Source organism: Rhinopithecus bieti, unplaced genomic scaffold (assembly GCF_001698545.2).
Source record: "Rhinopithecus bieti isolate Rb0 unplaced genomic scaffold, ASM169854v2 scaffold_72467, whole genome shotgun sequence".
Lineage (NCBI taxonomy): Eukaryota > Metazoa > Chordata > Mammalia > Primates > Cercopithecidae > Rhinopithecus > Rhinopithecus bieti.
In genome coordinates this window covers 322,261-348,641 of record NW_016826821.1, presented here as the reverse complement: position 1 = coordinate 348,641, position 26,381 = coordinate 322,261, and the positions used below count along the sequence as shown (strand labels likewise).

General features: G+C 37.4%; 1 protein-coding gene across 4 annotated transcripts in view; it reads left to right on the top strand.

Moving 5' to 3' along the window:
• Window positions 1–26,381, top strand: part of USP3 (ubiquitin specific peptidase 3) — a 94,526-nt gene that overhangs the window by 27,654 nt on the left and 40,491 nt on the right. The window contains exons 1-5 of one of the 4 annotated variants that reach the window (XM_017863680.1): window positions 2,873–2,926; window positions 3,247–3,399; window positions 6,827–6,887; window positions 7,970–8,085; window positions 11,470–11,601. In XM_017863680.1, coding sequence (XP_017719169.1) covers window positions 11,573–11,601 — 29 coding nt within the window. In that variant the 5' untranslated portion in view covers window positions 2,873–2,926; window positions 3,247–3,399; window positions 6,827–6,887; window positions 7,970–8,085; window positions 11,470–11,572. Of the gene's footprint in view, window positions 1–2,872; window positions 2,927–3,246; window positions 3,400–6,826; window positions 6,888–7,969; window positions 8,086–11,469; window positions 11,602–26,381 lie in introns of those variants that run through there. The other 3 variants (XM_017863677.1, XM_017863681.1, XM_017863679.1) reach the window with 3 other exon arrangements.

Below are 26,381 nucleotides of genomic sequence, written 5' to 3'. Positions count from 1 at the left end.
CNCCATGTTCTCACTCATAGGTGGGAACTGAACAATGAGATCACTTGGACTCGGGAAGGGGAACATCACACACTGGGGCCTATCATGGGGAGGGGGGAGGGATTGCATTGGGAGTTATACATGATATAAATGATGAATTGATGGGTGCTGACGAGTTGATGGGTGCAGCACACCAACATGGCACAAGTATACATATGTAACAAACCTGCACGTTATGCACATGTACCCTAGAACTTAAAGTATAATAAAAAAAAAAAAAAAAGTTCGAGAGCAGCCTGGCCAACATGGTGAAACCAGGTCTCTACTAAAATAACATAACATAACATAACATAACATAACATAACACAACATAAAATAAAATAAAGTAAAGTAAAATAAAATTAAAAAAAACTTACATGCAGATATGTAATACACATATAGACTCAGAAACACATAGCATGTTATCTTTTTAAAACAAAAGTTTCAGTCTCTTGGATGACTGCTTTGTAACAGTCAGTTCCTTGAAACACTCTGTGCGTTTAATTTGCAGCCTTATCACTTAGTAAAGTAGCAAATTACATTACTTCTCTGTGCCTCAGTTTCCTCATCTGTAAAACAGGCCAAATAATGGTCTGTACCTCATTGGAGTGTAGAGGATTAAATAGCACCTGTTTATAGCACACAGGATGTACCATATAAATGTTAACTAAATGAAAATGAACTTGCTTAAAAAACATATCCTAGATGTTTCCTTATGGTTTGCTAATATTTTTAGAGTGTTGCACTTTAAAAATGGTATAGGGGGGTGGTTTCTGAGTTTCACTGTTGTGGCAGCATGTTTGTCTGTAATGATCCTGAACGGTGATTCCACGCACTTCCCACGCTCTTGTTGCAGTGAGTTGCTATTACTGATGGGCAATATGGTAGGAATGTGTTTGTGTCTCAGGGATGATGGGAGGCAAGAAAAACTTGAAAACCATTGTTTTAGGAAATTATCCTACATTAGCAGTTAATATTTTTGTTAAGCCTTTTAAGAGACTTAGGTAGAAAGCAGAGTTGGAAGAATTTTATTTATGGAGGAGGATGATATGATTGTTTCATCTAACTTTTGCCAATCCTTATGTTCTCTAAATTATTTTATTTTGAGACAGGGTCTTGCTTTGTCACCCAGGCTGGAGTGTAGTGGTGTGATCTCAGCTCACTGGAGCCTTGACTTCCTGGGCTCACAGGATTCTCCCGCCTCAGCCTCTGGAGTAGCTGAGACCACAGGTGTGCACCACCATGCCCGCCTAATCTTTTTTTTATTTTTAGTAGATATGGGGTTTCCCTGTGTTGCCTAGGCTGGTCTTGAACTCCTGGGCTCAAGCAGTCCTCCCACCTTGACCTCCCAAAGTGCTGTGATTACAGGTGTGAGCCACTGTGCCCAGCATGTTCTTTGAATAATTTTGTAATTTAGAGGGAACGTGATCATCACCTACTCTTCATTTTACACTAAGGAAATAGACCCAGAATGGTAGTGATGTTCTCTCTTATGTAGCTAGTAATGGTAGAGCCAGTACTAGAATCTCGGTCATCTGATCCTCCTCTTCTTTCTGAATTCTCGAGAAGATAAAGCGCCTTCTCTCCCAATTGAAATAGCTGGTGAATAATGGATGCACTGTAAATGGCTTACCTGTCCGTGCTGTGTGCTTAAACTATTCTGTGTAGAGACAGTGATGAAGTTGTGCCATAAGCAGTCATGTATGACCTTTTGTCCAAAAATTTAGAATTCCAGACTTGTTGGTAGGCCTCGAATATCAAATATCCTCTATTATGAGATTCTCTATATGCATACTAAGAGGATATTGAAGATCAGTGGCTATGTAAAAATAACATATTCAGTGTGGATGTGCTTTTGTTCTAAGAGCTCCTTTTCTTGTGAACACAACCTGAAAAGATTCATGTGTAACTAGGCCTCTATAGGCACAGAACTCCCCGGTTTCTGCTCTGGTCTCTCTTGATAAAGGGCCATCCTGCCCTTCCTTTTGGAAGTATAGCATGGACTAAACCACTTTTGACCTCTAGGTCACTTAGATGCCTTTGTGCGCCTTCAGTTATCTGGTTTTCAGGAGAGTTAAATGTTTAGGTGGTTTTAGGAGAAAGACTTGAGTCTAAGGCATGTTTTAGAGGCTGGGGCTCTTCCCACCCTCCCCATGGCCCAGCATATGTGATAGCTCCTACCTTCTGGAGAATGGCTCTAGCTCAGGAGAGGATAGAGCTTCTTCATCTCCTCCATACAAAGGGGCCCTCCTGCCAACTTGAAGAGCTTGAGGCTGAGGTGAGAACAGGGATAGAGGAAGATTCTGAAGCTGTAGCTGAAAAGGAGGCAGTGAAAAGAGCCTAGTTAGTGCCACCCTCTGGGCCAAGAGGTGAGACACTGCGGTCAGGGTTGGAAGAATCCAAGCAAACCGAAGAAATTTGCTGGAGGACAGGATATCTTGGTTTCAGGAAATTTTACAATCTGAATAAAAGATGAGTTTCATTTATGAGACTCCCAATCACGCTGCTACGGCCGAGTGTAACAGTGTGAGAAATAAATTGCGTGGCTTCCTTTTCCCTGACATCACCTTGAAGTGTGTTTGGGTATATTAAAGAGCCCTTATAAATTCCCAGATTTCACTTTTTGAGCCTTCACAAGTGTCTGTCCTTACCACCCTTTCTCTCAAGTACTAGCATTTAAGATTAAAAAAATAAACACTTTGGTTTAATATTTTTGTGTTTTGCTGAATAGATACTATATTCAGAGCCTAAAATATTTTTATTACTGTGTGGTTTTATTGCGTGGGTATATGTATAAGTATGTGCGTGTATATGAGTATTTCAGCTATATTATGTTTCATTTAGGGCTTTACAGACGACCCTGGAAACCTTTAATACTGTTTCCATGGGAGATGTGTTTATCCTGCAGGTAAACTTTTGAATCTCATCTATCTGTAAATTGAAACTACCTTCTATAATAAGATAGTCCCCCTAAAGGTGATTAAAATAAATGGTTTTAAGATTATCTGTAGTATTGTTTGATTTGTACAATTACCTGTTCTATTCTTAACAATAATTGAGCGTTTAATTGAAAGCCAGTGTTTTTCATTCTATTTTATATTTGTCCTGGGTACATTAAAGGTTCTTGATTTGGATGAAGTTTGTATAAACAGAGTGAATATTCCCCAAACAATGCCATCTATTGGCTTCAGAATCCCTCATAATACCCTATCCTCTGTATCTTTCTAGCCTTCAAATGTTTATCTGGTGTGACTGTATTATGCCCTCAGAGAGTACTGTATGTTGCCCAGGCTGTCCTCGAACTCTAGGCTCAAGTGATTCTTCTGCCTCAGCCTCCCAAGTAGCTGGGACTACAGATGCAATCACCACCACACTTGGCAGGTAGTAAAGTGGTTTTTTTTGTTTTGTTTTGTTTTGTTTTTGAGATATATTAAAAGGCACAGTCCATAGTCACTTATTTCCAATGATTTTGGAAGTCAATACTTTATTCCCTTTTACTTTCTCTCAAGTATCTGTCTGTCTAATTGACGCACAATTCACATAACATAAAATTAACCATCTTAAAGTGAACAATTCAGTGGCATTTAGTATATCCACAATTGTTTTTACAACTACCATCTCTGTCTAGTTCCTAAACATTTTCATAACCCCAAAATAAACTCTATACCAATTAAACAGTTACTTCCCATTCTCTTGACCTCCTCAGTCTTAAGAGTTTTTTGGTTTTTTAAAATGTGTAGTTGAATTGAGAAATTAAAAAAAAATAAAACCTTGTGAGATAGTTGATATTATAAGACTAGCTTTATAATACCCTGTTATAAATGCAGTAACATGAAGAAATGTGTTCATGCACCTTAAGTGGGGAAAAGGAGATCATCAAATTGTGTGTACTGTGTGTAGGTTTATAACCCTAGAGTGAGGAAGAAAGGAACACTTGGTAGGAAACATACCCAAAACAAAGTCACGGGGATTCTGCTCTAGATTTCTTTTTCCTTGTACAAAGGAGGGACAGAATCCTCCATAATTAAAAAAATATCTCTGGGTAGTTAAAAACTTGGGCCTAGGCCAGGTGCAGAGGCTCATACCTATAATCTGGGCACTTTGGGAGGCTGAGGCATGGAGGATTGCTTGAGCTAAGGGATTCAAAACCAGTCTAGGCAACATAGTGAGACCCTGTCTCTACCAAAAAAGAAAAACAGAAAATTAGCCAGGCGTGGTGGCAGATGCCTGTAGTCCCTGCTACTCCAGAGGCTGAGGTGGGAGGATCAGTTGAACCTGGGAGGCAGAGGTTGTAGTGACCTGTGATCATGCCACTGCACTCCAGCCTCTGCAACAGAGTGAGATCCTTTCTCAAAACAAAACAAAAACACAACCTTGTAATTATTTCAGGATAATAACCTATAGGAGTTTTTTTCTCCCAGATTTGAGTTACAGTCATCCTTCCTTCCCTCCCTCCATCCCTCCCTGCTCCCTTCTTTCCTTCCATCCATCTTTTTTTTTGAGGCATGGTTTGCTCTTTCACCCAAACTAGAGTGCAGTAGTGCAATCATGGCTCACTGCAGCCTCACCTTCCTGGGCTCAATTGATCCTCCCATGTGGCTGAGACTGCAGGCATGCGCCACCACACCTGGCTAATTTTTGTATTTTTCGTAGAGATGGGGTTTCACCATTTTACCAAAGCTGGTCTCGAACTCCTGGACTCAAGCAATCTGCCTGCCTCAGCCTCCGTAAGTGTTGGGACTACAGGCATGTACCAGTGCACCTGGCCCCAAAGTTCTTAATATTTACTAAGAGAAAAAAGCTTTGCTGGAGAAACAAAATATTAATGTTCATAATATCTCAGTCCTCCAAATCATACCTCAAACCATGAATAGCTGTTCAAGTGAGCTGTTTACTAGTTTACTTTTTATTTTGTAAAATACATTTTATTGGGCTTTCTCCTCAAACTGTAAAAACATCATATTCTCATTGCTGTAAGGCAAACACCATAGGGGAGTACAAATAAAAAGCCAGCAGTCTCCCTCACAATAGTCTTCCCAAGTACCTGCCTAACAGAGTTGTTTTAGCAGTTTGGTAGGTACTCTTCCACACCTTTCTGTCATGTGGTTTACATGCACATGTAACAAAATTAGACCCAGTTGAGTAAAAAATGCCTTCAGTGCCTTCAAGGATGGCCCTGATAGTGAATATAAATATATGAATGCACTAAGAAAAGGGAAGGCCTGTGGCAAGTAGAAGGGGATTTCACCACTCAAAGCTTTCATGTTCAAAACTAAAGTTCTGCGCTGGCCAAACTGTAGAGTCCCTCAGGCAGGAATCACTGTGCTCTTCTATTTTCACCTCCTGTCCCGTCCTCTCATACAAATATGGGATGAACATAGTCAAAGGTTTATTTAACTCATTAATGAGGGCACCAGTAGTAAGATGGTAAAGCTGGCTCCACGAGTATTTGGGAACTGAATGTGTGTAGACAGTGAAGATAAAAGCGTCGAAATAAAATTGCTAGGTTAGATACAAAATTGGTTAATATCCTACAGGGTAGTATAACTATAACCTTTGGAGTCTGCTGGACAGAAATTATTAAAAAACTACATTACCTGTAACTTCGTGGAATTTGGGTCCTAGTCAAGTAGGTCAACTGGTCAGTGGTACTATAATTAACTATCTTTGGGAGGAGCTATTAAACAGTGTTTCAGTATACGTTGAAGGGGCTTACAGTTCTCCATTCACCTTATTTCCAGTTTTGGTTAATTTTTTTTTTTAACAGTGAGAAAGGCCTGTTGTGATACAGAATTGGGCAAGAGAAATGTAGGTAGAGACCAGATCTTGGAAGAGATGGGTATCCTAAACTAAGAAATTTAAACTTTCTCTTCCACAAATATTTATTGAGCATCTACAACGTGCTAGGTGGTTACTGTGATCCTGTGTGGTTGTGCTGCAGTGCTCCTCCCGTGCCTCTAGGAGGCTGACTAGTGGTTCCCAAGGGGTTGTATTAGGAAGTCGCCTGGGAAGCTACTTTGCACAAAATATTCTTTGTACTTCTTTCCCCACCCCAATGTAGATATACTTGAGTAGAACATAGGTGTTTTCAAAAAGCTTTCCAGGTGATTTTGCTATCCCTCCCTTTTGAATATCATTGTTACTTACATAGGACTTATTAAAAAATGAATGAGTAAACAGCAAGCAAAATTTTAATCAATATTTTGTTTCCATACCTTCTTGCCTTCCCCACTGCTATAATACATCAACTAAAATAATTAATGCCTTGATTATACCATCAGCAAGAATTATGTGCAGTTGTCATATATTTTATGCAACTAAAAATTACTTTGGCAAAACTAGGCTTAGATTTCCTAATTGTAACCTTACATTGTGCCTCTTAGTAAATAAACCGAAAGAGTTGTCATTTATAGTGGTATATGACTTACGTGGCAGAGACATGTGATTAAATGGCTAGACTTAAAAAAATGTTTTTTAATAGGAAAATAGACTGTCGTTGACTGGTCAGAGACTGTGGCAAAAGGGAATAAGTAATAAAGGAGACAAGTGTATATGTGTTTAATGTGGTTAAGCTATTTGAGTTGAGTCAGCAATTAAAATGAGCCGCTGTTGTGGACATGCATTTAAATTCTTTTCAGTATAACTTAATTAGGCAGCCATTTTGTGTAAATGCATTCAAAAAGCACAGATTTGCAACTTCAGCATTCCTACATAGCCATGGAATTTATAACTTAATCACAGGAAAATGGGGAGAAATTGGGAAATAACATGATACAATTGGTATATTGTGTATTTTTCTTTTTATTAGTGTGCCGGTCCAACAAAAGCCCTTGGGTCTGTTTGACTTGTTCAAGTGTCCACTGTGGAAGGTAGGTGAAATACTTATTACTTCACTGCCCTATTTGCTTTTTAAAATTTGTCTTTATGTCAGAGTTTTATTGATTTGGATTTAGTACCATTGTTAATCATAATGCATAATTCTCTGTAGGGCTTCCTTCTCCAGTTGAATCCCTTTGTTCTGTGATACAACCGGGGAAAACATCTGGGAGAGAAAAACTCTTCATATTGATATTCAGAAGAATTAGTTTGATGACCAAGACAATTTGCTAGTAATATTTGAGTGGAAAGATGAGCTAAGGGAATTCTTGAAGTACAAGTTTACCTAATGGTTGTTTTTTAAACCTTTTATTAGGGTAAAATTTAAGCACACACAAACAGAGATGGTATAATTGAACCCCATGTTCCATTCACCCAGCAATTATCAACACGAGGCAATCTTTTTTCACCTATTACCTACCCCATCCCCACCTCTACTGACTTTTGAATCAAATCCCAGGTATGATACCATTCTTCTGGGAAAGAAAAAAAAACTTAAAATGTTTATGGATAAAGGAATTCCTTTTGAAAATGATCTCATTGTGGAGTTCATTATTAATTCCTAAGATATATCAAATGTTTCATTGTTCCATTAAAACACTACTTTCTATGGACAACATCTTCTACCTCACCCCACCCCAGTTTAAACCTGAGCATTTCTTCCCAGTTCTTGGCCTCAAAATAATATTATTTAAATAGTAACTCTTCTAGCACAAACTCAAGTAAATATTGTCTGTGGTTTTTCGCCTGGTAGCAGCACATTTATTTCCACTGCTCTTGTAGCTTAGAAAATCTACTTTGAATTTACTGTAGAAGTTAATAGCTTAGCAGTAAGGAAATGAGAAATCATACTGAGTTACATAGGCTGAAATATATATTGTATTTATCTGGAATATTTCCCCATTGTTATTTTTAAATCCTTATTGCATGAAGAGAGCATCTTTGTTTGTTCGGTGAAGTTTTGATTTTTCACATTTTGAGTCCTGGAATTATTTTTTCCATGTGCACTTAAGAGTACCTTTGGAATGTTAACTGCATTTCTTAATTGTGGCTGTTGTGGTTTTGAAATCTCTAGGATTTGGGGAACCTGAAAATACTTTGTACAGATAACTTTTTTTAAAAAAAGAAGAAAAGTAGAAGCACTTAAATTCTGCACTTGAAGAGACAGATTCCTCTCCTAGATTTTGAGAGGTGAGAATTATAATGCAATAAAATTTATGTAGTTCTGTTCTCCAGAAGTCTCATAGTGCTCTACAACCTAAATCTTGATGGTCGCATGCCAATCAAAAGACCTGACAAACTCAAAAATTAGAGATTAATGTTCCTAAACAACAAACTAAAATAGGTTTTGGAAAATAAATGGAAAATTTCTAGACTCTGCAGTTGCACTGTTGCCAATTGCAAGCAAGCTTAAATTTAGAAATTTGACATAGTTTTGGAGAAATGTGATGAAGTAAATTAAACAAAATTCAGAGTAGCCTGAATTTGCATCTCCATTTTACATAGCTGATTGGTTAATATTCTTCTATCATGCAATCCCAGGTGTTCATTGCCAAATTTATTGTTTTTTTTGTAATTTTAGACCGCTTGTCTTTAGGGAAATCATAAAGTGAATATTCTTCCCATTAGGAAACATAGTTTATCAATAGCATACATGGGTTATAAATTCTGCTGGTCTTCATGACCCCATCCCATTTAAGTTATTTTTCAAATTTTTGTGATTGTTACTGGAAATTTGTGACGTATGTAGTGAAATTTTTCCTCTTGTGCTGTAGACCAAAATGTCTAGTTAAAATCCAAAACTAGATGAGGGAAATATTTAATTTCCTGTTAGCTAGTTTATACAAAACTGTTCACCTCTTTGACTAATGTATTTAGGTATTAGGCAAAACATTGCTAATCTTAATATCAGTAATCATACTTCTTACTTTATCTCTGATATATACCGGAACTATTTATATATCTAATACATTTAGAAACTACAGTGTTGTAGTTAAACCAACTATATGGACTATGTAAAGATGATGAGTTCTCAAAAATTTGCAAGTGGTAATGTGCTTATTCAGTATTATTACTGTGGCAATGAATTACTGTTGTTTTTCATGGTTGAGTACTATAAATATATGATAAGAATAGGCAGTTAAGATGATTAAGTATTGAACCCATATGATACCTTAGAGTTTATCGTTTATTTTTATTTATTTATTTATTGGACAGAGTCTCACTCTGTCACCCAGGCTGGAGTGGAGTGGGATGATCTCGGCTCACTGCAACCTCTGTCTCCTGGGTTCAAGTGAGTCTCATGCCTCAGCCTCCCGAGTAGTGGGATTACAGGCATGTGCCACCAACCGTGGCTAATTTTTGTATTTTTAGTAGAGGTGGGGTTTCACCGTGTTGGCCAGGCAAGTTTCAAACTCCTGACCTCAAGTGATCTGCCTGCCTTAGCCTCCCAAAGTGTTGAGATTACAGGCGTGAGCCACTGCGCCCGGCCTTACCTTTTATTAAATAGTGTTTCTTGACCTATACAGTTACATGTTATCTTGAAATATGTTGTAAATGAGCCTGCCTTATAAGCAATTGTTGTTTGGATTCTGAATACGTAGTAGTTAGGCATAGAAAGAAGAATGCTAATAAAATAATTGCTAACATTCATTTGTTATGAACTATGGATCATCTAATCACCTAAAAACCCATGACACACAAAGTACTATTACGTCCATTTTACAAATGAGAAAACAAGTACAGAGAAGTTAAATAATTCATCCAAGCTCTCATGCCCAGGATGTGATAAAGCCTACTTTTGAACCCAGGCAGTCTAGTTTTTGAGCTTATCCTCTTAATCATTATTTGACTCTGAAATTCACTTTAGTACAGTTTTATAAACAGAGGACTCAGGTATATGCAAAAGTGTAAAGTACAGGGAAAAAATGGAGAAAGAACATGATCACATTCTGAGTTGGGGTTAATAGTGCCTTGAGGCCGGGCGCGGTGGCGCAAGCCTGTAATCCCAGCACTTTGGGAGGCCGAGACGGGTGGATCATGAGGTCAGGAGATCGAGACCATCCTGGCTAACACCGTGAAACCCCGTCTCTACTAAAAAATACAAAAAACTAGCCGGGCGCAGTGGCGGGCGCCTGTAGTCCCAGCTACTCGGGAGGCTGAGGCAGGAGAATGGCGTAAACCCGGGAGGCGGAGCTTGCAGTGAGCTGAGATCTGGCCACTGCACTCCAGCCTGGGCGATAGAGCAAGACTCCGTCTCAAAAAAAAAAAATAATGCCTTGAATGTGCCCAGTTTTCCTGGGTAGAGGGGCTAGGTTTGAAGTTGATCCTTCCCAGTTACCATAACTCTCCTACTTTCCCCAAGGTAAGTGTTCCTGGTGCAGTTAAGGTGCCTCATGATGAAAATGTCTTCTAAGTCTCTGCATCTGTTTATTTTGGTACCATTTAACCAACATTTGTTTTGACTGAGTTTTCGAGTGGGCCTTGCCTTCCACACATTGCCTGCTTTCTAGGAGCTGGGAAACGTTGCCTCTTCAGGGTCTTCATGCTGGTAGTCAGTGACAGAATTGTGCAGTCTCTAGATGAAGGCACAGATGAATTTGGATGTACACCATGTGCAGAGGGAGCCTTATTTCAGTTTCATTATGCTTGCTGTAATATTAAATCTGAGTTGGAATGTGTTACATAATTTTTATGAACATAATCAACTTTTGATTATGTTTGTCCATGTAGAGAAATAGCAGTTTTTGTAAGCTTAAGGTGATTTGTGTTTTGTTTGGGTTATTTCTAAACAAACATGTTTCCATATGAGAGGAGCTGATTATTCAGGCATTTAAATATAAGACTGGAAGCTATATTGGTAAGAGTTGGAACATTGTCCTGTTTCTCTGACTCTAACACTTTATGTTAAACAGCAACTTGAGCAGAGTCTGTGGCCCTGTGGGAAGTGGCTGAGTAATTTACTTAACAGAGCTTGTCTTTGATAATAGCCCAAGTTGGGGGTTAGTGGTCTGAGAGAAAAAAAAGCTATAGTGAAAGCAGCAGCAAAGGAGTTTATAAATAATATCTATGGTGTTGAAACCGATTTGCATAGATTATGCCTTTCCTTGCCTGTGCCTACTCTTGTATATAATTAAAAGTTGACTGTAGTATTTGGTTGCAAAAAAAGGAGCTTAGGCGGGTCAGGAGATCGAGACAATCCTGGCTAACATGGTGAAACCCCGTGTCTACTAAAAATACAAAAAAAAAAAAAAAAAAAAAATTAGCTGGGCGTGGTGGCAGGCGCCTGTAGTCCCAGCTACTCGGGAGGCTGAGGCAGGAGAAGGCGTGAACCCGGGAGGCAGTAAGCCGAGATTGTGCCGCTGCACTCCTCCAGCTTGGGGGACAGAGTGAGACTCCGTCTCAAAAAAAAAAGAGCATATTTTAAGTATTCAATATAATAAATCACTACATGATTGACTGCTGTTACAGGATTTCTTTCTTATTTTGATTTCATTAATGCTTAATTTTATCATTTCTTACTCCTTTAATTTCCAAAGCAATATTTAAAGTAAATTTTCATTTGGTCTTTGTAAGGTATGTGAATGGCCATGCAAAAAAACATTATGAAGATGCACAAGTACCCTTAACCAACCATAAGAAATCAGAAAAGCAAGATAAAGCTCAGCACACAGTATGCATGGATTGCAGTAGCTACAGTACATACTGGTAAGTTAACATTTTCTGGAAATGGTTTTTCTTACTATGTGTGTGCAAGTGTGCTCCCCTCCTCTCCCTTCCCTCAGTCTTTAAGCCAGCTATTACTGCCGTTACCTCCTTTTAGAACTGTTAGGATTCACAAAGGACTGGAGCCATCCGGAATGCCTGTCTTTATTCATTCAGATTTTACTTTGCACTGTTCCTTTCAACTTCTAGGCCTCCTCTTCTCAGCCTCCTCTTCTCTCCCACCTCCTGTTCCTCATCCATCCTAGCTTCAGGGAAATAGATCTACTTCTTCGTTGTTATTATAATTTCTTTTTCTTGTGTTATTTTAAATTGAAGGATAATGTAATAACCCATGTTCAAAAGAACTCAACAAACCATGTTCCTCCTGTCCACTGTCCAGTTAACATTTTTGTCATATAATCTTACAAATTTTAACTGCTTTGTTTAAAAAAAAAGATTGTTCTGACAGTCTCCCTTTTCCCAGTGTAGTTCCACGCTCCTCTTCTCCCCCAAAGGTGAACGTCAAGAATTTGGTACATAGCTTTCCAGGCTATTTTTTCTTTTTTTTTGAGACGGAGTTTCGCTCTTGCTCCCCAGGCTGGAGTGCCATGGCGCAATATTGGCTCACCGCAATCTGCCTCCCAGGTTCAAGCAATTCTCCTGCCTCAGCCTCCTGCTGGGATTACAGGCATGTGCCACCACGCCCAGCTAATTTTGCATTTTTAGTAGAGACAGGGTTTCACCATGTTGGTCAGACTGGTCTCGAACTCCTGAACTCAGGTGATCTGCCTGCCTTGGCCTCCCAAAGTGCTGGGATTACAGGCATGAGCCACCACACCTGGCGCTATTTTTTTTTTTTTTTTTTTAGTATCCTTTAAAAAGAGGTTGGCAACAGGTTCTATTCTCTCTTTATGATATAATATTCATGTCTATTTCATATAAATTACGAAGTAGGTATCTATTTTTGTGACTACTTAGAACTAGGTTATTTAGGTTGTCAGTGATGCTTAATGATCCATATCCATTTGGTTATGCTCAGAAAGTATATTTTGCAGTTTTAACTTTGGTGTGAGGCAGATTTCTTTCTGTGACTGGTAAATTATGATGAACAATTCTTGTTTTAATCGGTTTTCCCTGGATTCAAAAGGTTGTTGACATTAAAGCGGGGGGATATAAGCCATTTAAAGGATCGCTTTAGAGATATTTTTTATTGCCAGATAGCCCTTGAATGTTACATGAAGGCATTATTGGGTAGAGATGGGGATTTTAGATAAGTCCAGATAACACTTTTAATTCACTTTCTACTGAAATGATGTGAGAATCCTTTCCACATTGTCCTTAGTCGATAATTGTATCATAGGAAGGTACCCATCAAAAGGAAGAAGAAAGGGTCAGTGGTTTGCCAGGTCTTTTACTTTTTTTTTCTTTTCTTTTTTTTTTTTTTGAGACAGAGTCTTGCTCTGTTGCCCAGGCTGGAGTGCAGTGACACGATCTCGGCTCACTGCACACTCCACCTCCCAGGTTCACGCCATTCTCCTGCCTTAGCCTCCTGAGTAGCTGGGACTACAGGCGCCTGCCATCACGCCCCGCTAATTTTTTTGTATTTTTAGTAGAGACAGGGTTTCACCATGTTAGCCAGGATGGTCTCGATCTCTTGACCTCGTGACTTGCCTGCCTCGGCCTCCCAAAGGGTCTTTTACATTTTTACAGGTTCAACACCGTTAAATTTTGGCTATTGAATAGACATCTTAAGGGTTATTCATTCAGATCACTACTGTTTTTAGTGATCATTTGTGTGGAAGGTGTCCAGACCTGGAGAGAGAGAAGCTAGAGGTAGGTGAAGATTTCAGTAAAAATGAAAATCCTCCCAAGATTTTCACACAAAGGTTAGTGCTCAGTTTATTGTTATTTGCTGTTGTGAAACACTCCTACCAAAGTTAAGCATTAACCAGGCAGTTAAAGCAAACATTTGCATTCCCCTTTCCCTCAGGAAACTTCCGTACTAGAGTGATGTGGCTACCTAATTCGCAGAACTGTGTGTTTCTGTGTGCTTGTATTTCTGCTTTAGACAACAGAAATTAATATCATTCTTGAAGTATCTGTCTCACATTGTCTTGGGCCACATCATCCTATAGTACCAGATACTGAGAACATTCATCCTTGATTTTCAGTTAGCAATGTGAACGAATTGCTTAATGGGAGACTTTGGAAGTACAATTAAATCGCTGTGTGCTATAACAAGTTTGTCGTTGTTTTCTTGCTGTTGGTAAGATTCTGAGGAAACTAACTCTTTAAGAAAATTTTAATTATCTTGATGGAGTGAAATTATATTCAAGGCCCTTTAAAAATGTAGATTATATATTTTAGTATCTTTATCCATTGCATTTTAGGGGCATATTTTATTAACTAGAAATGGGAATTGAATTGGTTTTATATCGCTATAGTCTGCTAAAGTATATGTTGTTTCATGGTGGAATTGGAATTAAATGGAAAATCTTGAACCTTGGGGAGCGTATACTGTGATAGAGTCTTCTTGGCCGACTGCCAGGCTTTTGTGTGAAGTTGTACAGAGCTGCAAGTGTGTGGACACCCAGAGCTGCTGAATTCAGGAAGGGAGCTGCAGCTGGTCGCATTATCGACTCATTTGTGGGTTTTAGAACAAAATGCCAGGGAATCACCCTGTAGCATTACACTGAAGGCCTAAAAGGAATCCGTGATGGTTGTAAATTGATGAAGATGTAGTTTAACATTCCTCCCACACCTCACTGTGATGAAGAAACAAACAGATTTCCTATTTCTGTGTGGAGTGTGTACATGTGTTGTCTTCTAGTGCCCGTTAGTAATTTTACTTCAATTTATTAATTTTCCTTGTACACTAATTTCTTGTGGTTAGACTGAACAATTGATATCAGAGGTAAAACATTGGTGCATTAGGTTTAAGGTGTTTGATTATAAATATCTTGACTAAAGTCAAAGCCTTTTTTGCAGTGTGCTTTGTCCCTAGAGAAGTTACAACATATTCTGAGGCCTTCAGTTCTTCTTTCCCTACTTTCTCCTTGCCAAGACTCCCTGCCCTGTCCTATGTTTGCAATCCTTTATGAAGTTATCACTGAACTCTTCTCTTCCCCCAGTTCCAGTTGTAGCTGAATGTAATCTTTCCTGAACTCACAGCTCTTGGAATCCTTATAATTTCCTGCAGCACGTTAGTTAGTTGTAAATGTCCTTGGAGACTGCAGACACCATATCTCAGATCTTTGTATTCTTCCCAAGTATGCAGTGTCTGGTGCAGAGTAGGCGACATATGTTTGAAAGACTGAATTTTGTTAACTGTCTTTCATAAACGGGGAAGGTTATATCGGAGCTGTAATACTGTGTCCTCTGATCATCTTGAGGGACTAAAGAGCCATATAACATTTTTCCTGCAGAAGACTTAAATCATGATATAGGTGAACTACTTCATTTCCCTCCCAAGATGGACACCCTTGTAGAGCAGTGACCCTCCACCTTGATGTCAACAGGGGCCCAGAGAGGACGCATGCATTAACCAGGCAGAACCATATAAATCGGGTTACTGTTTCACAAGAGAGAAAGCAGTGCCAAAAGGAACGATTCTGATTTGACACAAACTCACTTCTTAAGGAGATAAGCAGATTAACTTGAAAATGAAAGGTAAATTAAGATTTCGATGAAAATAAAAATCTTCCTAAGATTTCACATAAGAGCTAGTGTTTAGTTTACTGTTTGTTAGGTAGTATTTCATTTGCTCCCATCCTGATTTCCTTCCCCTAAGCAATACAAATGGAATTTTATGTGCTGTACATTATTGTGATTGAGAAGAAACAAAGATTAAAATTAGGAACTTTAATTTTTTTTATGGAGGTAGACTTTGGAGTTAATAGATTTAAAATACTGAACCAATAAGTTTTGACATCTGACATAGTCTTGTCAACTTTAGTATCCTTATCAGTAATAGCTGAATTTTTGAGAATGAAGAATTATGAAAGGAATATTAAAAGTATATTCCTTTAGGGCAGGTAATGTTTTAAAGCATCCTTTCAAATGAAGAAATATTGTGAAATGTGAATCATTTGTCTAGAAAAGAGGCTTGAATTTCAGATTTTAAACACTTGTAATAAATAACAATTTTAATTAAAATGAACATAAAGCTTTATTTGTGAGTTTAAATAGATAATGAATCATTTCCTACAGCAGTTGTGATTAAAATTTTAAAAGGAAAATATTTTGTTGACCGTTCTTATAAACTATTTGGATGCAGATTTTCAATGTAAAAGTTAGACAACAGGGAGAGTTTTGTTTATTTAAAAGCAATATTTTGAAGTTCAAGAAGAAACTTTCTAATAGAGGTAATCTAAAACATAAAAGGCTCTTCCTTAAGATATGCTGGTACTTGTTTGCTTTTAACAAAGGATATGGGTTTGCTCTGCAGGTATTCTTCTAATTTTCCATAACTGGCTTCTTCGGTGGCAATACATCAGAGTTTAGTAAGAGAATTTAAAAATACTCTTGCTTCCTAAACAAATTATTTTAGATTTTAACCTTTCTCAGTTTGAAATAGATGAAATCACTAGAATATCAGCTTGCTTTTTTTTTTTTCAGTATTACTGTCATTTATAATAAAACCAGAGGTCAAATTTGCCTGTAAATATCAAAATGTCATAGAAATGAACGAAAAGGAGCTTGAAACTTAAGGATCTGTCATGTTTCAGGGGTATTCGTTGCATAAGAGGTTTTATTTATTTATTTATTTATTGGTATTAGTATTATGCATGGCTTACTGTATAAAGATAGCTTTGTAGCCAGTAAATTAAAAGACTTGTTTCTTTACTATTGCATAAAGAAGGTTTTATTTGCATGATTATTCCTCCTTGTTTCAGATGAGTGAAGAATGGTTTGCTTTGGGAATATTTTCTTAGTTCTTCAAGGACAGGATGTGGAAATCTTGAGTCTGGTTCTGTCGCTGGGGCTGGAGTGCAGTGGCGCCATCTCGGCTCACTACAAGCTCCACCTCCCGGGTTCACTCCATTCTCCTGCCTCAGCCTCCCGAGTAGCTGGGACTACAGGCGCCCGCCACCTCGCCTGGCTAATTTTTTGTATTTTCAGTAGAGACAGGGTTTCACCATGTTAGCCAGGATGGTCTTGATCTCCTGACCTCGTGATCCACCCGCCTCGGCCTCCCAAAGTGCTGGGATTACAGGCGTGAGCCACCGCGCCTGGCCAATGTGGAAATCTTGAGTTGGGTAACTTCAATAGCACTAACAACAGGAATTGAAAAAAACTGAGAATTTTAAAGCTGAGAAAGAGGTAGAGATTTTTCTCTGTCTTGGGTATGACATATATGTTATTCAGGATGGTAGCAATTGAGCAATTAAATGTGGCTATTGTGAAGAATTAAGTGTTTTTTATTTTAATATTTAAATAGCCCCATGTAGCTACTAGCTACTATTGGACAGTGCAGCCTCCTTAAAATGTAACATTAAGTATATTAATGTTATAAACTTTCAAAACCCTTAGAAATCTAACAAACTCCAAAAAGAAAATAAGCCAATTTTACTAAATAAAATACTGTGGTTGCAAATAACTATGACTTAAAGCAAATCTAACCCAGTAAGCTATCAGAAAGAAAAATATATAATTACCAAGTAGAGTTAATTTCACCTGAGTTCTATGAACATATTCATTATTAAAAGAAACCTCAGATTATTGTCCCATTGGAAGCAAAATATACTTTATTTCCAAGAGCCATTTCTTGTTTTAAACAACTAATAACATTGAAATAAAAGGAAACTTAAGCCCTTATAGTTTGCCAAAAACCAGAAAGCAAATATCATATACTAAATGATGAAATGCTGAAGCCATTTCCATTATATCAGAAACAAGACTAATACTTCGTGAAATCATTTACATGATTGTCACTATTATTAAGCATTGTTTTAGTAGTTTTAACCATTGCAGTAAGACAGTAGACAGTAAGTCAAATAATTGGCATAAATATTGGAAGCAAAAAATTGTTTCTACTTTCAAATGATGCAATAGAATAGCTGGAAAGCCCAGGGGGACTCTAGTAGAAAACAGCAATGAGTATTAAATACAAGACACTTTGGAAAGCTGATGTATAAGAAATATAAACAAACTAATAGCTTTCTCCTTATTAGTAGTCATCAGTTGAAAATGGAAATGACCAGGCAAAAGTATTCAACAGAATGACAAAACTATCAGTTACACCTAGGAATAAATGTGTTAAAGAAAGGTACAAAGTGAAGGTAATGCCCCTTATGAAGAAAATTTGATATTATAATAAGTAGTCCTTTTCTCCCTCAGTTTTTGTCTTCAAAATGTTTACTTGGGACAGATTCTGGTTTACATGATGGTCCTCAAACATATTGTGAACATTAAAAAACAAAACAAAAACACCTTTTTACTCAATAAATAACATTTGTTGAGAAGCTGCTATGTGCTAGGGACCTAGTTTCTAGTGCAGTGGTCTCCAAAATAATGCACTGGCAGTATGGGAAGAGCATTTAGAACTACTGCACCGTTTTATTTGGAAGGAGAGAAAAACCTTTGTCAAATGTTGAACACCTGCTGCCAGAGGTCTGTAGCTGTGATGATGGTTGTGCCGTGGGTTACACACAGTCTCCTAAATCAGTTTCACCTGTGATGTCCTCTGTTTACTTTGAGCATTTTGCATTATATATCTGCTTAGTTATATGGATTTATTCCTTCCATTTAACATGTTTAGCCAAATGGACACATGTTTTAAAAGGTCTTAAATTCTGCAAGGTAATGACGATGATGTAAACACAAGAAAAGGGCAAATGGACACATTTTCCTACTCCATGCTCATCAAACACATTACAGGATAAAATTGGCTATCTAATAAAAACACAGACTAATAAGACCTAATAAGTTGGACAAAATGTTTAAAAATGAACATGAAGATGATAGGAAGTATGAATCTATATTCTCACTCTCATTAATGTCAAACCTTTACCTTATGGTATATTGCACTTTGAGAAATTATGACCAGGCATGGTAGCTCACACCTATAATCCTAGCACTTTGGGAGGCTGAGACAGGAGGATCCCTTGAGCCCAGGAGTTCGAGACTAGCCTGGGCAACATAGGGAGACACTGCCTTTAAAAAAAAAAAAAGGAAATCAGTTTAATGATAGTATGAAGATATTGTGAATAGCAAGACATTTAAAATAGTTTATTTCATTTCTAGCTCACTTTAAAAATTACTTTTTTTGTAATATATAATTTAGATTTACTTGTATATATAATTTATTAATACAAATGCATATGTATATACATATATATAGAATATAGTGGATACTCAGTTTTGTGGTTTATTTTTTAACTTGATTAGAAAGCTGATGAAAATAGCTTGAAGGCTTCTTTTGTAACTGAATGCAGGTCTGGATGCTCACTGCTTGTAAAGTCCAGTTAATACAAGTGAGGTCTGGTAGAAAGAAAGTAACTTTATTAACCAAAACTAGTAAAAGGGGAAGTAGCTGGATTTCTATCCAAAGTTATTGTTTTGACTTTAGTAGACTAGTATTTTTTCTTTTAGAATTAGAGGGGGCATATAGTGCAGGGAAAAAACAGGAAGGAAACGAGTGTTTCTAAAGTTAGAATTTTTTAAAGGAAGTAAACCTACATTAAATGTTAGGCCGAGAAAACGATTGAGCCATGCTGCGTGTTTTCATTTTTGGAGAATGGGAGAAGAATGTGAAGATGGAGATGACCGAATGAGGAATATTGTTTTGCCATTAAATAAGTGAATGGTGCGAAATGGAAAATATTGAGGGATAAGAGAGTTCGTGGTATATGGGATGAAAGCTTAACTCTAAAACTAGAGCAGGTAACACTGAAGTGAAAGGGAAGATTGGGAGGGAAGGGGTGGGAGATAAGAATATCTAAGCAAGGCTGACATTATGGAGACCATCAAATACTATACTTAGTTCAGTTACAGATAGCTATGGATTTGAACGTTTCTGAGGGAAAAGGGAAAAGTATGTACCAAAGGAAATAACCAAAGTATAGAAAAGAATATTGTTTGAAATGAAGAGAAAAAAGATGAGTTTTTGAGAGTTTATAGAAAGAAAAGTAGCAAGGTTTAGGCAAGGTTAAATACTATACATTAGAAATAAATCAAAATCTAAAAAGGCACATATAAAGTATAAATGTGATGAGAAAATTGAGCAGTGTCATTTTTGTTGTTTATTAGTGTCAATGGTATTTGAAATAACTTTCAAGCTCTGATTTTATTCATTGTTTACCTCCCTAATTATTTAATATAATAAATAGCTTGTGTTTCTTATGAAAATTTACCTGCTACTTGATGTATCTTTTTTCAGTGCACAGTAGTAAAATCAGTTGTATATATCCTGTCTAACAGCAGTATGCATATTATACTATACTGTACATTTAATTAGGAGTTTATTAGCTGTTGGCTTAAATAAGTTTAAAACTACTTTATGATCATATTTGGCTCAATGAATTTGGATTTGAGACTAATCTTTACATAGCCACGATGATAATGTTACTTGTCTCAGTCCTAGAAGTAAAGAAAGACACCAATCTCCTTCTTACCTTCCTTTTTTATATCCTATTTCCTTATCTAACATCTGTAATATATACCTGACTACAATTTTCAAGTATTTTTTTTAATGTTCAGTGTGCTCACTTTTTCTTAAATACTTCTTTCTTTCTATTAAATACAGTCCTTATCTGGCAAAAAGTCCATCAGAAGTAGAGCTTATCTTTAGGCCAAGCACGGTAGCTCACAACTGTAATCCCAGCACATTGGGAGACTAAGGCGGGTGGATAGCTTTGAGCCCAGGAGTTCGAGACCAGCCTGGGCAACATGGCAAAAACCCATCTCTACTAAAAATAAAAAAACTAGCTGGGCATGGTGGCACTTGACTGTAGTCAGACTACAGTCTGTAGTAGTAGACTGTAGACAGACTACTTGTCTGTAGTCTCAGCTACTCGGGAGGCTGAGGTAGGAGGATGGCTTGAGCTCAGGAGATGGAGGTTGCAGTGAGCCGAGATCACACCATTGCACTCCAGCCTGGGTGACAGAGCCAGACCTTGTCTCAAAAAAAAAAAAAAAAAAATGTAGAACTCATCTTTTCTTGAAGAGTAATTTAAAATCAGTAAGTCAAAACTTGCTTAGGTATAAATTTTATAGCCTAAAAGTTGGTCATATAATGTAGGCAGTTCCTGACTTCTGTTTATCACATGAAGTTCTATGTATATGAAGATGCTGAGCCCGGACCTCCTCTCCTAGAGGCCAGTCAGGTTATCTGAATCCTGCCTAGGCCTCTCCTGTCAGTTTCTCAGCACCAGTAGTATATAAAGAAGAAAGGAGAAATCGAGTTTTTTCAAATACTATGGATTTCAGCTACATTTTGGGACACATATATTTCCACCTAGAACGTTTAACCGCATTTCATAGCATTTATTTCAAAATGAGATATGCATTCCAGGCTTCAGAGGACCAATCTACACATTTTTGAAACACGACCTATGAGTTATGTACTTTTTTGTACCACTTATTCTGACATAATCTTCTTGAAGGGAAAATTAAGAAGAGTGGCTAAATTTTTTTCCAGGTGTCAGAGGTATGCATAATTCTGACCAAAAGCTTCAATACAATTGTAGTGAATCAGGAAAAGATTTTAGAACTTTCAAATCTGTCTGTTTGCCTTTTTAAACACCACTATTAGTGGGACAGTTTCTAGTTTGAAAGCAGTGTCTCATCTGAAGACTAAAGCAACCCGGCAACATTTACATTTTCATTTATTTCCCACCTTTGCTACTTACTTTCTTTTGACCTCTGATCACAGAGGAAAAAGAAATCAAACCAGGGGAATGTAGGCAGCTAGAGAGGAATGTGCTGTGAGGCTAGCAGTTACACAGAGGAAGGAAACTAACATTTACTAATCCTCTACCACGTGACAGGCACTCTCACCTTAGAAGTTTGGACCTGTGGAAGCGGCTGTTTTCCTTAAAGAATAGCGGTAACAACAATCATAGTAATATATACAACTTGTATAATATGAAATTGAAACAGTAGAAAAGTTATATTCTTAAAATAAATGTCCCTCTTAGTGACTGACTATCAGAACACCTAGAATTGGCTCTTAAGAAATATAGTTGTAAAACCTAAAAAAAAAAATTTTTTAACCAGTGAAAAACAAATCCAGCCAAAATAAAGTTGAGTTATGGCCGGGCATAGTGGCTTAGTCTTATAATCCCAGCATTTTGGAAGGCTGAGGTAGGAGGATTGCTTGAGCTCAGGAATTTGAGACCAGCCAGGGCAACACAGTGGGACCCTGCCACTACAAAAGTAAAAGAATTAGCCAGGCATGGTTACTCATGCCTGTAGTCACAGCTACTCAGTAGGCTGAAGCGGGAGGATTGCTTGAGTCCAGGAGGTCAAGGCTGCTGTGAGCTGTGATAGCATCACTGCAGAGCAAGACCCTGTCTCAATAGAGAGAGAGTGCGTGAGCCAGAGATCCAGGCGTGTAGTGGCTCATGCCTGTAGGCCCAGCACTTTGGGAGGCAGAATTAAACAATTGGCCAGGCATGGTAGGGTGCCTGCAGTCCCAACTACTTGGGAGGCTGAGGTGGAAGGATCACTTGAGCCCTGGAGATGGAGGTTGCAGTGAGTTGAGATGGGGCCACTGCAGTCCAGCCTGGGTGACAGAATGAGACCCTGCCTCAAAAAAATAGAGTTACAAAAAACTTAAAAAAAAAAAAAAATTTTAGAGAGTCACCCAGCTGGAGTGTAGTGACGTGATCACAGCTCGCTGCAGCCTCCAACTCCCAAGTTCAAGTGATCTTCCCACCTCAGCCTCCCAAGTAGCTGGGAGGGACTACAGGTACACACCATCATGCTTGGCTAGTTATTTATTTATTTATTATTTTATTTGTGCTTTGTCTTGCTTTTTTGGGACGGAGTCTCACTCTGTTGCCCAGGCTGGAGTGCAGTGGCACAATCTCGGCTCACCGCAAGCAACCTCCGCCTCCTGGGTTCAAGCGATTCTCTTGCCTTAGCTTCCTGAGTAGCTGGGATTACAGGCGCACACTACAACTCCTGGCTAATTTTTGTATTTTTTAGTAGAAACAGGATTTCATCATGTTGGCCAGGCTGGTCTTGAACTCCTGACCTCAGGTGATCCACCCACCTTGGCCTCCCAAAGTGCTGGAATTACAGGCGTGAGCCACCTTGCCCAGTGAATTTTTTATTTTTTAATTTTCATGGGGATGGAGTCTTGCTTTGTTGCCCCGACTGGCCTAAAATTGAGTTCTTTTTTCTTCCTTTCTTTTTCTGAGACAAGTCTGACGTCTGACTGTGTTGTCCAGTGTAGTGGCATGATCTCTGCTCACTGCAACATCTGTCTCCCGGGTTCAGGCAATTCTCATGCCTCTATCTCCTGAGTAGCTGGGATTATAGGCACATGCCACCATGCCTGACTATAAAATTGAGTTCTTATAGTTCAATAAAGTTAATTTCTTATCTCTTTATGCTAGTATTATAGAATTTTGGAGCAGGTAGTATCTTAGATTCCCTGCATTAGCAGTGCTATATAAAAGAGAACTAATGCAAGTCACATATGTAATTTTGAATTTTTTAGTAGCCATATTAAAAAAAAAGCAAAAAGAAACAGGTGAAATTATTTTTGATTGTATATTTTTTAACCTAGTATATCAGAAATACTATGTCAACATGTAATCAATATAAAATTATTAGAGATAGTTTGCACTTTTTTATGTGAAATGCTTTGTGTATTTTACATTTTAAGTACATCTCAACCCGTGAAATTTTCATAAAAAATACTTGATCTGTATTTAGATTCATAAAAATTGCAGTTAAAAAAGTAGATTCACACTGTTTCAAACATTGTTTTCCAATAAATGGAGTACCAAACAAATCATTTTTCTCCAACATTTGTATCTATATTGACAGAAATTACTCTTCAGAATAATTGATTTGACTCAGAAGAAGTGCAGCACTGTCAAAATATCCATGCAGGTTAAGTAAGTCCACTAACACTTGTGAAAACTTATTATTATCAACATGAAATTCAAAGGGGCATCATATAAATTGAAAATCAACTAAGTTTATGCATATCAACAAAGCATTTGTTATATTTTTTTTCCATAGGTTTTGCAGCCACTTCACACAGTGCTGTGCTGCTGCATGTTAATTCATGTCGAAAAATGTGTACAATCATTGATTTGTCTTATAAAAAGCTTCAGTTTTAACACAAATTCTTGTACTTGTCTAGCTAGGTCATAAATAAGCTTTTTCTCTCCTTGGGTCTTCAAATCTAGCTAGTTGATATGCATTGTGATATAGGGGTAACTGTAAATCACACTGAGATTTCTAAAAATCTATTCCTGGTTTACTCTTTGATTGTTGAATATTGACAAGCATTTCTTTTGTTTCAAGAAAATCTGAATTAGAGTTACCAGAATTGTAAATCTTTGCAAAACTCTTCCTTGACTCAAGCAACCAACAGTAGCTAATAATGTGGTCATTAAATTCATTGTCTTCTATTTCTTTTAACAGTTCCATAAACTGATGATGATTTAGAGCATTTGTGCATATGTACTGAACAATTTTGGGGTCTTTTTGAGACAGAGTCTAGCCCTTTCGCCAGACTGGAGTGCGCTGGAGTGCAGTGGCGCAATCTCAGCTCACTGCAACCTCCGCCTCCCGGGTTCAAGCCATTTTCCTGCCTCAAACTCCTGAGTAGCTGGAACTACAGGCATGTGCCACCACGCCTAGCTAATTTTTGTATTTTTACAAGAGATGGGGTTTCACCATGTTGGCCAGAATGGTCTTGATCTCTTGACCTTGTGATCCATCCGGCTCGGCCTCCCAAAGTCTTGGGATTACAGGCATAAGCCACCATGCCCGGTCTGAACAATTTTAATAGCTGCCTCCATGATACAATCTGCCTCAGGGCACAAATATTTGCATTGTGTTTCACACAGCAGAACAAAGTAATAAGAGAAATAAATCCAACAAATACAGATGTTTGAACATTGTGTTGCTAGAAACTGACTTTTTTATATCTAGCTGAAAGTTACAGATGTAGAGAATTCAAAATATCTACAACATAAGATCAGTTTTAAATTTAAGATTGCAAATAGATGAAGACATTTCTCTGTAAATTTGAAGGTCATTTGAGACAGATATACCTATAGTATTAATTGGGCATTATCTCTTCTAAAATTCATCTAAAGCTAAAAATACTTGTAACTTTTCAAATGCTGACTTAATTGATCTTTAATATTGTTAGAAGGGCCTTTTATTCACTGACAGTTGCTTGATGTCTCAAAGATTTTCACTTTCTGTAAAATACCTTTTAGCTTTTTTCCTCATAATTTAAAAATACAATTTCCTTAACGGAAATAATTTAATTTTTCATCTCACCATCTTAAAATTGTTTTCTACATTGAACAAGAATCTGAACTAGTCAGGCGCGGTGGCTCACACCTGTAATCCCAGCACTGTGGGAGGCTGAGGTGGGAGGATTGCTTGAGGCCAGGAGTTTGAGACCAGCCTGGGAAACAGGATACCCCAGCTGTATTTTTAAAAAATAAAGAAAAAAAGAATCCAAGCTGTTTTATAGCTGGCCGCTTACAAGCTCAAGTTCTGTAAAATCTTCAGGAATTTTTTTGTTTTACATTTAATTCTGATTTCACTGATTGTGACTAATTTTATTGATTATGTTTTTAACTGAAGCCATTTTGTATTAAATTGAAATGCATTTGCTGAAAATATCTCTTAACTGTTGTCTGTTATCTTAAAACTTTTTACACAGCAGCTTTTTAATTTTGCTCTGCTGCAGCAAATTGCAATTGCCATTCTTTGTAAAATTTGTGACATACCTTGTGGAGTCTGTTTTCTTTTCATTTGATTCTTCCTCAGTGGTATGCCTTCACTTGAAAGTAAAAATTTTTCTATTTTTAAGCTAGAAAAATTTAATTATAAAATAATTAAAATAAGTATTTTAATTTAATTGCCAATTATGATTTACATAAGTGTCACTGGAACTTATGGTATCTGCATAAAATGTTCAAATAAACCCATTACAGTGCTACATTGTTGCATAGAAAAATCATTTGAACTGACTCATTCTGTCAGTTGTAGATTGGTGATATGCTTTTGTGTAATGCTAGAAATAACACATTTACCCAACTGTGCACTGCCATATATCTTGCACAATTTAATAATAAAAGCAGAATACAGTTCTACCAAACTATAACATTGTGCTTAACTGTAAAAGATATTACACTGCTTCAGTTAAGAATTTATATTAATTAAAAGTTTTAAAACTTAAAATTGTATTCCTCAGTTGCCGTAGCCACATTTGCACAGCTCTAGAGTATAGATCAGCTTACTTTGGTGATGAAAGGGTAGAGAGGCAAAGCAACTGGACCCAGTTGGCCTGGAGGAACAGAGCAAGTCCGTAAATGAGTCTGTACTTTAACAAATGTAATTTGATATCCAAGGCTGACTTCATGTTATACCAAAAAGGATTACTTTAATTTAAAGAAATAAATCAGTTATTTAATTTACTTTGAAATAATTTATTTGTTTAAACAACCACTTATTTGTGGCAGTTAGAGGTTCAGTTTTCAATTAGATATTAATGGCATCCTATAAATACATAAAAAGCGATCTGAGTTTGCTCTTAGACTTCACTTTCCAGATAAATGCTAGCATTTCGAGTTTTG